At 46.7% G+C, this 14,048-nt stretch overlaps 2 protein-coding genes across 4 annotated transcripts in view; one reads left to right on the forward strand and one right to left on the reverse strand.

Moving 5' to 3' along the window:
- Positions 1–14,048, forward strand: part of LOC135508538 (lysophosphatidylserine lipase ABHD12-like) — a 52,522-nt gene that overhangs the window by 19,247 nt on the left and 19,227 nt on the right. For both annotated transcript variants that reach the window (XM_064928791.1, XM_064928792.1), the window contains exon 13: positions 1,901–1,948. In XM_064928791.1, coding sequence (XP_064784863.1) covers positions 1,901–1,948 — 48 coding nt within the window. The remainder of the gene's footprint in view (positions 1–1,900; positions 1,949–14,048) is intronic.
- The window catches only part of LOC135508536 (glycogen phosphorylase, liver form-like), a 41,318-nt gene continuing 33,519 nt past the window's right edge, over positions 6,250–14,048 (reverse strand). For both annotated transcript variants that reach the window (XM_064928790.1, XM_064928789.1), the window contains 4 exons: positions 9,489–9,696; positions 8,858–8,992; positions 8,631–8,697; positions 6,250–6,795 (listed from right to left, as the gene is read on the reverse strand). In XM_064928790.1, the coding sequence (XP_064784862.1) occupies positions 6,607–6,795; positions 8,631–8,697; positions 8,858–8,992; positions 9,489–9,696 (599 nt within the window). In that variant the 3' untranslated portion in view covers positions 6,250–6,606. The remainder of the gene's footprint in view (positions 6,796–8,630; positions 8,698–8,857; positions 8,993–9,488; positions 9,697–14,048) is intronic.

A 14,048-nucleotide genomic window follows, 5' to 3' on the forward strand; every position in this document is an offset into this window, starting at 1 on the left:
TAAGTTATACAGTCATCACTCCAACCTGGCCAGTGTGGTTGGGTAAATTATATAGTCATCACTCCAACCTGGCCAGTGTGGTTGGGTAAATTATATAGTCATCACTCCAACCTGGCCAGTGTGGTTGGGTAAGTTAGTCATCACTCCAACCTGGCCAGTGTGGTTGGGTAAATTAGTCATCACTCCAACCTGGCCAGTGTGGTTGGGTAAGTTAGTCATCACTCCAACCTGGCCAGTGTGGTTGGGTAAGTGATATAGTCATCACTCCAACCTGGCCAGTGTGGTTGGGTAAGTTAGTCATCACTCCAACCTGGCCAGTGTGGTTGGGTAAGTTATATAGTCATCACTCCAACCTGGCCAGTGTGGTTGGGTAAGTTAGTCATCACTCCAACCTGGCCAGTGTGGTTGGGTAAGTTAGTCATCACTCCAACCTGGCCAGTGTTGTTGGGTAAGTTATATAGTCATCACTCCAACCTGGCCAGTGTGGTTGGGTAAGTTATACAGTCATCACTCCAACCTGGCCAGTGTGGTTGGGTAAATTATATAGTCATCACTCCAACCTGGCCAGTGTGGTTGGGTAAGTTAGTCATCACTCCAACCTGGCCAGTGTGGTTGGGTAAGTTATACAGTCATCACTCCAACCTGGCCAGTGTGGTTGGGTAAATTATATAGTCATCACTCCAACCTGGCCAGTGTGGTTGGGTTATATAGTCATCACTCCAACCTGGCCAGTGTGGTTGGGTAAGTTATACAGTCATCACTTCAACCTGGCCAGTGTGGTTGGGTAAATTATATAGTCATCACTCCATCCTGGCCAGTGTGGTTGGGTAAATTATATAGTCATCACTCCAACCTGGCCAGTGTGGTTGGGTAAGTTATATAGTCATCACTCCAACCTGGCCAGTGTGGTTGGGTAAGTTAGTCATCACTCCAACCTGGCCAGTGTGGTTGGGTAAGTTAGTCATCACTCCATCCTGGCCAGTGTGGTTGGGTAAGTTATATAGTCATCACTCCAACCTGTCCAGTGTGGTTGGGTAAGTTAGTCATCACTCCAACCTGGCCAGTGTGGTTGGGTAAATTATATAGTCATCTTTGCCGATAATGGACACTACTTGTGTTGTTCTAATTTTAGAGTACAAAATACAAGGGCTGGCTTGCGTCCCAATTGGCGCCCTAGCCACTGAGTGGACAAAACTTTAGGAACACCTGCTCTCTCCATGACATAGACTGACCAGGTGAATCCAGGTGAAAGCTATGATCCCTTATTGATGTCACTTGTGAAATCCACTTCAAATCAGTGTAGAATGAAGGGGAGGATGCGGGTTAAAGAAGGATGTTCAATCCTCGAGACAATTGAGACGTGGATTGTTGTTGTGTGCCATTCAGAGGGTGAATGGGCAAGACAAAATATTTACTCTAAGTGCATTTGAACGGGGTGTGGTAGTAGGTGTCAGCCGCACTGGTTTAAGTTTGTCAAGCACTGCAACACTGCTGGGTTCCCCGTGTGTATCAAGAATGGTCCATCACCCAAAGGACATCCAGCCAACTGGACACAACTGTGGGAAGCATTGGAGTCAACATGGACCAGCATCCCTGTGGAACGCTATCGACACCTTGTAGTCCATGACCTGATGAACTGAGGTCATTCCGAGGACAAAAAATGAGGTACAACTCAATATTAGGAAGGTGTTCCTCATGTTTTGTACACTCAGTGTCTAGTGCACTACTTTTAACAAGAGCCCTATGGATCCAGGTCCAAAGTAGTGCACTAGACAAGGCACCATTTGGATTCTCAACACAAGTTGTTTATATGAGATTAACAAGGATGGGGTCAAATTCAGAATAAGGGATAGTCACTGTCTTGAAAATGATTTTTGTTTCCATGTGCTTTTCCCCGTAGGCAGTTTCTACAAAGCAAGAATAACAACATTCATCGACCGATAGTCCGGTGAGTCGGCGACATTTTAGGGGAAGAGCTGCCCACTAACCCCCCCCCCCCAGAAAGAAACAATTACACATACAGTATTGCCTGTTCATGGTCTTTGTGAGATCCTTGTTCCTCACTCAAAAACTTTCACAAGGGTCCGCGTCCATGTTTCTGTGTCATTTTGTGTATTGCACTAGTCTCTCATAGTTGTCAGTGACTGTATGAATTATATTACAATGAAAAACTTTCAACAACATTAAAAAGACATCCGATCAGACACAAATATATTTATTTTGATGCAACACAGAACATTGGGGAAACAAAACAAGGGTCATTAATAACGGAAAATATTCAACCCTCGCTATAGTATGAGACAGTTTTGCTAAAAATGGACCACTCACTGGTAGCTGGCTAACGGGCAGTTTCATGGCACCCCTGTTCACTTTACAGTGCACTACTTTCGACCAAGGCCAATAGCAGTCCGGTCAACAGTAGTGCACTATATAGTGGACAGGCTGCCATTTGACCTTGTATTTAGAAGGTGGATTCAGAAATGCTGGGGAAAATTAGATCATTCTGTTTGTGGATTCTGAGGGTATGTAGCAGACTGTTTGTGGATTCTGAGGGTATGTAGCAGACTGTTGTTTGTGGATTCTGAGGGTATGTAGCAGACTGTTTGTGGATTCTGAGGGTATGTAGCAGACTGTTGTTTGTGGATTCTGAGGGTATGTAGCAGACTGTTGTTTGTGGATTCTGAGGGTATGTAGCAGACTGTTTGTGGATTCTGAGGGTATGTAGCAGACTGTTGTTTGTGGATTCTGAGGGTATGTAGCAGACTGTTGTTTGTGGATTCTGAGGGTATGTAGCAGACTGTTTGTGGATTCTGAGGGTATGTAGCAGACTGTTGTTTGTGGATTCTGAGGGTATGTAGCAGACTGTTTGTGGATTCTGAGGGTATGTAGCAGACTGTTGTTTGTGGATTCTGAGGGTATGTAGCAGACTGTTGTTTGTGGATTCTGAGGGTATGTAGCAGACTGTTTGTGGATTCTGAGGGTATGTAGCAGACTGTTGTTTGTGGATTCTGAGGGTATGTAGCAGACTGTTTGTGGATTCTGAGGGTATGTAGCAGACTGTTGTTTGTGGATTCTGAGGGTATGTAGCAGACTGTTGTTTGTGGATTCTGAGGGTATGTAGCAGACTGTTTGTGGATTCTGAGGGTATGTAGCAGACTGTTGTTTGTGGATTCTGAGGGTATGTAGCAGACTGTTTGTGGATTCTGAGGGTATGTAGCAGACTGTTGTTTGTGGATTCTGAGGGTATGTAGCAGACTGTTGTTTGTGGATTCTGAGGGTATGTAGCAGACTGCTGTTTGTGGATTCTGAGGGTATGTAGCAGACTGCTGTTTGTGGATTCTGAGGGTATGTAGCAGACTGCTGTTTGTGGATTCTGAGGGTGTGTAGCAGACTGTTGTTTGTGGATTCTGAGGGTGTGTAGCAGACAGTTGTTTGTGGATTCTGAGGGTATGTAGCTGACTGTTGTTTGTGGATTCTGAGGGTATGTAGCAGACTGTTGTTTATTGATTCTGAGGGTATGTAGCAGACTGTTGTTTATTCTGAGGGTATGTAGCAGACTGTTGTTTGTGGATTCTGAGGGTATGTAGCAGACTGTTGTTTGTGGATTCTGAGGGTATGTAGCAGACTGTTGTTTGTGGATTCTGAGGGTATGTAGCAGACTGTTGTTTGTGGATTCTGAGGGTATGTAGCAGACTGTTGTTTGTGGATTCTGAGGGTATGTAGCAGACTGTTGTTTGTGGATTCTGAGGGTATGTAGCAGACTGTTGTTTGTGGATTCTGAGGGTATGTAGCAGACTGTTGTTTGTGGATTCTGAGGGTATGTAGCAGACTGTTGTTTATTCTGAGGGTATGTAGCAGACTGTTGTTTGTGGATTCTGAGGGTATGTAGCAGACTGTTGTTTGTGGATTCTGAGGGTATGTAGCAGACTGTTGTTTGTGGATTCTGAGGGTATGTAGCAGACTGTTGTTTGTGGATTCTGAGGGTATGTAGCAGACTGTTGTTTGTGGATTCTGAGGGTATGTAGCAGACTGTTGTTTATTCTGAGGGTATGTAGCAGACTGTTGTTTATTCTGAGGGTATGTAGCAGACTGCTGTTTGTGGATTCTGAGGGTATGTAGCTGACTGCTGTTTGTGGATTCTGAGGGTATGTAGCAGACTGTTGTTTGTGGATTCTGAGGGTATGTAGCAGACTGTTGTTTGTGGATTCTGAGGGTATGTAGCAGACTGTTGTTTGTGGATTCTGAGGGTATGTAGCAGACTGTTGTTTGTGGATTCTGAGGGTATGTAGCAGACTGTTGTTTGTGGATTCTGAGGGTATGTAGCAGACTGTTGTTTGTGGATTCTGAGGGTATGTAGCAGACTGTTGTTTGTGGATTCTGAGGGTATGTAGCAGACTGTTGTTTGTGGATTCTGAGGGTATGTAGCAGACTGTTGTTTGTGGATTCTGAGGGTATGTAGCAGACTGTTGTTTGTGGATTCTGAGGGTATGTAGCAGACTGTTGTTTGCGGATTCTGAGGGTATGTAGCAGACTGTTGTTTGCGGATTCTGAGGGTATGTAGCAGACTGTTGTTTGCGGATTCTGAGGGTATGTAGCAGACTGTTGTTTGTGGATTCTGAGGGTATGTAGCAGACTGTTGTTTGTGGATTCTGAGGGTATGTAGCAGACTGTTGTTTGTGGATTCTGAGGGTATGTAGCAGACTGTTGTTTGTGGATTCTGAGGGTATGTAGCAGACTGTTGTTTGTAGATTCTGAGGGTATGTAGCAGACTGTTGTTTGTGGATTCTGAGGGTATGTAGCAGACTGTTGTTTGTGGATTCTGAGGGTATGTAGCAGACTGTTGTTTGTGGATTCTGAGGGTATGTAGCAGACTGTTGTTTGTGGATTCTGAGGGTATGTAGCAGACTGTTTGTGGATTCTGAGGGTATGTAGCAGACTGTTGTTTATTCTGAGGGTATGTAGCAGACTGTTGTTTGTGGATTCTGAGGGTATGTAGCAGACTGTTGTTTGTGGATTCTGAGGGTATGTAGCAGACTGCTGTTTGTGGATTCTGAGGGTATGTAGAAGACTGTTGTTTGTGGATTCTGAGGGTATGTAGCAGACTGTTGTTTGTGGATTCTGAGGGTATGTAGCAGACTGCTGTTTGTGGATTCTGAGGGTATGTAGCAGACTGTTGTTTGTGGATTCTGAGGTTATGTAGCAGACTGTTGTTTGTGGATTCTGAGGGTATGTAGCAGACTGTTGTTTGTGGATTCTGAGGGTATGTAGCAGACTGTTGTTTGTGGATTCTGAGGGTATGTAGCAGACTGTTGTTTGTGGATTCTGAGGGTATGTAGCAGACTGTTGTTTGTGGATTCTGAGGGTATGTAGCAGACTGTTGTTTGTGGATTCTGAGGGTATGTAGCAGACTGTTGTTTGTGGATTCTGAGGGTATGTAGCAGACTGTTGTTTGTGGATTCTGAGGGTATGTAGCAGACTGCTGTTTGTGGATTCTGAGGGTATGTAGCAGACTGCTGTTTGTGGATTCTGAGGGTATGTAGCAGACTGTTGTTTGTGGATTCTGAGGGTATGTAGCAGACTGTTGTTTGCGGATTCTGAGGGTATGTAGCAGACTGTTGTTTGTGGATTCTGAGGGTATGTAGCAGACTGTTGTTTGCGGATTCTGAGGGTATGTAGCAGACTGTTGTTTATTCTGAGGGTATGTAGCAGACTGTTGTTTGTGGATTCTGAGGGTATGTAGCAGACTGTTGTTTGTGGATTCTGAGGGTATGTAGCAGACTGTTGTTTGTGGATTCTGAGGGTATGTAGCTGACTGCTGTTTGTGGATTCTGAGGGTATGTAGCAGACTGTTGTTTGTGGATTCTGAGGGTATGTAGCAGACTGCTGTTTGCGGATTCTGAGGGTATGTAGCAGACTGCTGTTTGCGGATTCTGAGGGTATGTAGCAGACTGCTGTTTGCGGATTCTGAGGGTATGTAGCAGACTGTTGTTTGTGGATTCTGAGGGTATGTAGCAGACTGCTGTTTGTGGATTCTGAGGGTATGTAGCAGACTGCTGTTTGTGGATTCTGAGGGTATGTAGCAGACTGTTGTTTATTCTGAGGGTATGTAGCAGACTGTTGTTTATTCTGAGGGTATGTAGCAGACTGTTGTTTATTCTGAGGGTATGTAGCAGACTGTTGTTTATTCTGAGGGTATGTAGCAGACTGTTGTTTGTGGATTCTGAGGATATGTAGCAGACTGTTTTGCATCAGTTAAGGTGTTTTACAAACAAAACTCAGTTTATTGAGCTAAAGGGGCAATATGGGATTTGACTCATTTCAATACATGGTAAAAAAAACATTTCAATCTCACAGATGGACTTGCCTCCATAGCTCCGTTTATACAACTGGGAGTGGCTATCCCTCAGCTGTTTACCAAAAGTGGTGTGGTGACTGCTTTGTTGTTGTCTGAATCCCAGATTGTCCCTTTAAAAAGAACACGAGGCGCTTCTGGGTGACGTTTCCCTAGATACAAATCTAGAATCCACTTCCCCTCAACCATTAGAAAAAAACTGACCCAAGATCAGCGTCTAGGGGCAATGTCACCCTACACCACACCAGGCAGCCTCACTTCTCCATCAGCACCCTGGCGGTCTCCTCCAAGGCCTTGCGGGGCTCGTTGGGGGGTGGGATCTTCAGATCAGTAGGCTCCACCCCCCACACCTCCGTGGCGTAGTCGGTGATGGTGCGGTCGCTAGAGAACTTTCCGGAAGCAGCGATATTCTTGATCGCCATCTGCGTCCACTCCTTAGGATTCTATAAGAAACAACATGAATAATATATATCATACTGTATGTCATCATATAATACCAAAGTATAATTTATAATATATATTATCATAGTAATATATAAGTAAAATGTACTTACACTTTGGTCACTTAAAATAAGTGCATTCAGTTAAGGTAGCTAAGACAACCACATCTCAAAGGTAACTAAGACAACCACATCTCCAAGGTAGCTAAGACAACCACATATCCAAGGTAGCTAAGACAACCACATATCCAAGGTAGCTAAGACAACCACGTATCCAAGGTAGCTAAGACAACCCCGTATCCAAGGTAGCTTAGACAACCCCGTATCCAAGGTAGCTAAGACAACCCCATCTCCAAGGTAGCTAAGACAACCACATCTCCGAGGTAGCTAAGACAACCACATCTCCAAGGTAGCTAAGACAACCACATCTCCAAGGTAGCTAAGACAACCACATTCACTACACAGTGCATACCTTATTTACATAAGTATTCAGACCCCTTCGCTATGAGACTCAAAATTGAGCAAAGTTGCATCCTGTTTCCATTGATCATCCTTGAGATGTTTCTACAACTTGATTGGAGTCCACCTGTGGCAAATTAAATTGATTGGACATGATTTGGAAAGGCACACACCTGTCTATATAAGGTCCCACAGTTGACAGTGTATGTCAGAGTACAAAAACAAGCCATGAGGTCGAAGGAATTGTCCATAGAGCTCCTGAGACAGGATTGTGTCGAGGCACAGACCTGGGGAAGGGTACCAAAACATTTCTGCAGCATTGAAGGTCCCCAAGAACACAGTGGCCTCCTCCATCATTCTTAAATGGAAGATGTTTGGAACCACCAAGTCTCTTCCTGGAGCTGTCCGCCCGGCCAAACTGAGCCCAACAAAGTACTGAGTGAAGGGTCTGAATACTTATGTAAATGTGATATTTCAGTATAAATATTTTTGGAGAAAGCAGTTTTTGCTTTGTCATTACGGGTTATTGTGCGTAGATCGATGAAGAAAAACGTCATCAATTTTAGAATGAGGCTGCAACGTAACCAAATGTGGATAAAGGGAAGGGGTCTGAATACAATGTATATACACAAAAGTATGTGGACACCCCTTCAAATGAGTTATTTTACTATTTCAGTCACACCCGTTGCTGATAGGTGTATAACATCCAGCACACAGCCATGCAATCTCCATAGACAAACATTGGCAGTAGAATGGCCCGTACTGAAGAGCTCAGTGACTTTCAACGTGGCACCGTCATAGGATGCCACCTTTCCAACAAGTCAGTTCTGTCCTGCTCGAGCTGCCTCGGACAACTAAGTGCTGTCATTGTGAAGTGAAAATGTCTAGGAGCAACAACGGTTCAGCCGCGAAGTGGTAGGCCACACAAGCTCACGGAACGGGACCGGCGAGTGCTGAAAGCGTGTAAAAAATAATCTGTCCTCGGTTGCGACACTCACTACAGAGTTCCAAACTGCCTCTGGAAGTCATAATGATGATTACCTGATAAAGTCGTTATTAACTAGAGGTACATGAGGGATAATGAGGATCACCTGATATAGTCATTATTAACTACAGGTACATGAGGGATAATGATGATTACCTGATATAGTCATTATTAACTAGAGGTACATGGAGGATAATGATGATTACCTGATATAGTTATTAACTACAGGTACATGAGGGATAATGATGATTACCTGATATAGTTATTAACTACAGGTACATGACGGATAATGATGATTACCTGATATAGTTATTAACTAGAAGTACATGACGGATAATGATGATTACCTGATATAGTTATTAACTACAGGTACATGAGGGATAATGATGATTACCTGATATAGTTGGCTGACTTTCTCCTGGCACTTTATGTAACCCTCATAGTCTGCAAACACCTTGAAGCTAAAGAGAGAGAGAGAGTCAGTCAATGCCAAGACCACACACACACACACACACACACACACACACACACACACACACACACACACACACACACACACACACACACACACACACACACACACACACACACACACACACACAGTGAAGTAACTGTACCTACCGGTCGTGGTTGAAGAGCATGTTGGTGACGTCTCTGAAGAGCTCTGGTTGTTTGGGGCTGAAGAATCCTCCCTGAATCTGGTCAACGGCCTGCTTCAGTTCTGGGATGTTGTTGTAATACATCATGGCATCGTAGCTTTAGAGGACAAAGTAGAAACCGGTATTAATGCGTCACACACACGCTACAACAGGAAATTAACTTTTTTATGAAGTAAACAATGCTAAAATGAACTATAAAGTCAGTGAAGTTTGGCGTCAACCGATTTTTACGGTGTTGTTGATCATCATGTAACGTTGCGTAACGTGGAACCCATCGACACTGTATTAGATTGTGGAAAACCACATTGTGTTTGTTACCCCTCTACGTCCATCTCTGTGTGTGTGTGTGTGTGTGTGTGTGTGTGTGTTACCCCTCTACGTCCATCTCTGTGTGTGTGTGTGTGTGTTACCCCTCTACGTCCATCTGTGTGTGTGTGTTACCCCTGTACGTCCATCTGTGTGTGTGTGTTTTACCCCTGTATGTCCATCTGTGTGTGTGTGTGTGTGTGTGTGTTACCCCTCTACGTCCATCTGTGTGTGTGTGTGTGTGTGTGTTACCCCTGTACGTCCATCTGTGTGTGTGTGTGTGTTACCCCTGTACGTCCATCTCTGCCACGTCTTCCACCCTCATGCCGAAGATGAACATGTTCTCCTCTCCAGCCTCCTCGGCCATCTCTACGTTGGCTCCGTCCATGGTGCCGATGGTGAGCGCTCCGTTCAGCATGAACTTCATGTTGCCAGTGCCGGACGCCTCCGTGCCAGCTGTGGAGATCTGCTCAGACAGGTCCGTGGCTGGGATTACTGGAGGGGGGGATAGATTACGGTAAAGGGGGGGGGGATAGATGACTGTAGGGGGGATAGATGACTGTAGGGGGGATGATGACTGTAGGGGGGATGATGACTGTAGGGGGAAATAGATGACTGTAGGGGGGACATAGATGACTGTAGGGGGGATAGATGACTGTAGGGGGGATAGATGACTGTAGGGGGGATAGATGACTGTAGGGGGATAGATGACTGTAGGGGGGATAGATGACTGTAGGGGGGATAGATGACTGTAGGGGGGATAGATGACTGTAGGGGGGATAGATGACTGTAGGGGGGATAGATGACTGTAGGGGGGATAGATGACTGTAGGGGGGATAGATGACTGTAGGGGGGATAGATGACTGTAGGGGGGATAGATGACTGTAGGGGGGATAGATGACTGTAGGGGGGATAGATGACTGTAGGGGGGATAGATGACTGTAGGGGGGATAGATGACTGTAGGGGGGATAGATGACTGTAGGGGGGGATAGATGACTGTAGGGGGGATAGATGACTGTAGGGGGGATAGATGACTGTAGGGGGGATAGATGACTGTAGGGGGGGATAGATGACTGTAGGGGGGATAGATGACTGTAGATAGATGACTGTAGGGGGGATAGATGACTGTAGGGGGGATAGATGACTGTAGGGGGGATAGATGACTGTAGGGGGGATAGATGACTGTAGGGGGGATAGATGACTGTAGGGGGAAATAGATGACTGTAGGGGGGATAGATGACTGTAGGGGGGAAATAGATCACAGTAGGGGGAAATAGATGACTGTAGGGGGGATAGATGACTGTAGGGGGGATAGATGACTGTAGGGGGGATAGATGACTGGAGGGGGGATAGATGACTGTAGGGGGGATAGATGACTGGAGGGGGGATAGATGACTGTAGGGGGGATAGATGACTGTAGGGGGGATAGATGACTGTAGGGGGAAATAGATGACTGTAGGGGGAAATAGATGACTGTAGGGGGGATAGATGACTGTTGGGGGGAAATAGATCACAGTAGGGGGAAATAGATGACTGTAGGGGGGATAGATGACTGTAGGGGGGATAGATGACTGTAGGGGGGATAGATGACTGGAGGGGGGATAGATGACTGTAGGGGGGATAGATGACTGTAGGGGGGATAGATGACTGTAGGGGGGGCATAGATGACTGTAGGGGGGATAGATGACTGTAGGGGGGATAGATGACTGTAGGGGGGATAGATGACTGTAGGGGGGATAGATGACTGTAGGGGGGATAGATGACTGTAGGGGGGATAGATGACTGTAGGGGGGATAGATGACTGTAGGGGGGATAGATGACTGTAGGGGGGATAGATGACTGTAGGGGGGATAGATGACTGTAGGGGGGATAGATGACTGTAGGGGGGATAGATGACTGTAGGGGGGATAGATGACTGTAGGGGGGATAGATGACTGTAGGGGGGATAGATGACTGTAGGGGGGATAGATGACTGTAGGGGGGATAGATGACTGTAGGGGGGATAGATGACTGTAGGGGGGATAGATGACTGTAGGGGGGATAGATGACTGTAGGGGGGATAGATGACTGTAGGGGGATAGATGACTGTAGGGGGAAATAGATGACTGTAGGGGGGATAGATGACTGTAGGGGGAAATAGATCACAGTAGGGGGAAATAGATGACTGTAGGGGGGATAGATGACTGTAGGGGGGATAGATGACTGTAGGGGGGATAGATGACTGGAGGGGGGATAGATGACTGTAGGGGGGATAGATGACTGGAGGGGGATAGATGACTGTAGGGGGGGGATAGATGACTGTAGGGGGGAATAGATGACTGTAGGGGGAAATAGATGACTGTAGGGGGAAATAGATGACTGTAGGGGGGATAGATGACTGTAGGGGGGAAATAGATCACAGTAGGGGGAAATAGATGACTGTAGGGGGATAGATGACTGTAGGGGGGATAGATGACTGTAGGGGGGATAGATGACTGGAGGGGGGATAGATGACTGTAGGGGGGATAGATGACTGTAGGGGGGATAGATGACTGTAGGGGGGATAGATGACTGTAGGGGGAAATAGATGACTGTAGGGGGGGGATAGATGACTGTAGGGGGGATAGATGACTGTAGGGGGGATAGATGACTGTAGGGGGAAATAGATGACTGTAGGGGGAAATAGATGACTGTAGGGGGGATAGATGACTGTAGGGGGGATAGATGACTGTAGGGGGGATAGATGACTGTAGGGGGGATAGATGACTGTAGGGGGGATAGATGACTGTAGGGGGGATAGATGACTGTAGGGGGGAAATAGATGACTGTAGGGGGGCATAGATGACTGTAGGGGGGATAGATGACTGTAGGGGGGATAGATGACTGTAGGGGGAAATAGATGACTGTAGGGGGAAATAGATGACTGTAGGGGGGGGCATAGATGACTGTAGGGGGAAATAGATGACTGTAGGGGGGAAATAGATGACTGTAGGGGGGAATAGATGACTGTAGGGGGGCATAGATGACTGTAGTGGGGGGCATAGATGACTGTAGGGGGGATAGATGACTGTAGGGGGGATAGATGACTGTAGGGGGAAATAGATGACTGTAGGGGGGGGCATAGATGACTGTAGGGGGGATAGATGACTGTAGGGGGGATAGATGACTGTAGGGGGATAGATGACTGTAGGGGGGGGCATAGATGACTGTAGGGGGGCATAGATGACTGTAGGGGGGGCATAGATGACTGTAGGGGGGGGCATAGATGACTGTAGGGGGGAAATAGATGACTGTAGGGGGAAATAGATGACTGTAGGGGGGAAATAGATGACTGTAGGGGGAAATAGATGACTGTAGGGGGAAATAGATGACTGTAGGGGGGGGCATAGATGACTGTAGGGGGGCATAGATGACTGTAGGGGGAAATAGATGACTGTAGGGGGGAAATAGATGACTGTAGGGGGAAATAGATGACTGTAGGGGGGAAATAGATGACTGTAGGGGGGATAGATGACTGTAGGGGGAAATAGATGACTGTAGGGGGGACATAGATGACTGTAAGGGGGGAAATAGATGACTGTAGGGGGGACATAGATGACTGTAAGGGGGGAAATAGATGACTGTAGGGGGGAAATAGATGACTGTAGGGGGGATAGATGACTGTAGGGGGGAAATAGATGACTGTAGGGGGGAAATAGATGACTGTAGGGGGGATAGATGACTGTAGGGGGGGATAGATGACTGTAGGGGGGATAGATGACTGTAGGGGGGATAGATTACGGTAAAGGGGGGGGATAGATGACTGTAGGGGGGATAGATGACTGTAGGGGGGGCATAGATGACTGTAGGGGGGATAGATGACTGTAGGGGGGATAGATTACGGTAAAGGGGGGGATAGATGACTGTAGGGGGGATAGATGACTGTAGGGGGGATAGATGACTGTAGGGGGGATAGATGACTGTAGGGGGGATAGATGACTGTAGGGGGGATAGATGACTGTAGGGGGGATAGATGACTGTAGGGGGGATAGATGACTGTAGGGGGGATAGATGACTGTAGGGGGGATAGATGACTGTAGGGGGGATAGATGACTGTAGGGGGGATAGATGACTGTAGGGGGGATAGATGACTGTAGGGGGATAGATGACTGTAGGGGGGATAGATGACTGTAGGGGGGATAGATGACTGTAGGGGGAAATAGATGACTGTAGGGGGGATAGATGACTGTAGGGGGGATAGATGACTGTAGGGGGGATATATTACGGTAAAGGGGGGGATAGATGACTGTAGGGGGGATAGATGACTGTAGGGGGATAGATGACTGTAGGGGGGATAGATGACTGTAGGGGGGATAGATGACTGTAGGGGGGATAGATGACTGTAGGGGGAAATAGATGACTGTAGGGGGGATAGATGACTGTAGGGGGGATAGATGACTGTAGGGGGAAATAGATGACTGTAGGGGGGATAGATGACTGTAGGGGGGATAGATGACTGTAGGGGGGATATATTACGTAAAGGGGGGATAGATGACTGTAGGGGGGATAGATGACTGTAGGGGGGATAGATGACTGTAGGGGGAAATAGATGACTGTAGGGGGGATAGATGACTGTAGGGGGGATAGATGACTGTAGGGGGGATAGATGACTGTAGGGGGGATAGATGACTGTAGGGGGGATAGATGACTGTAGGGGGGGATAGATGACTGTAGGGGGGATAGATGACTGTAGGGGGGATAGATGACTGTAGGGGGGATAGATGACTGTAGGGGGGATAGATGACTGTAGGGGGATAGATGACTGTAGGGGGGATAGATGACTGTAGGGGGAAATAGATGACTGTAGGGGGGATAGATGACTGTAGGG

This window comes from Oncorhynchus masou, chromosome 21 (genome assembly GCF_036934945.1).
Source record: "Oncorhynchus masou masou isolate Uvic2021 chromosome 21, UVic_Omas_1.1, whole genome shotgun sequence".
In the NCBI taxonomy this organism is placed as follows: domain Eukaryota; kingdom Metazoa; phylum Chordata; class Actinopteri; order Salmoniformes; family Salmonidae; genus Oncorhynchus; species Oncorhynchus masou.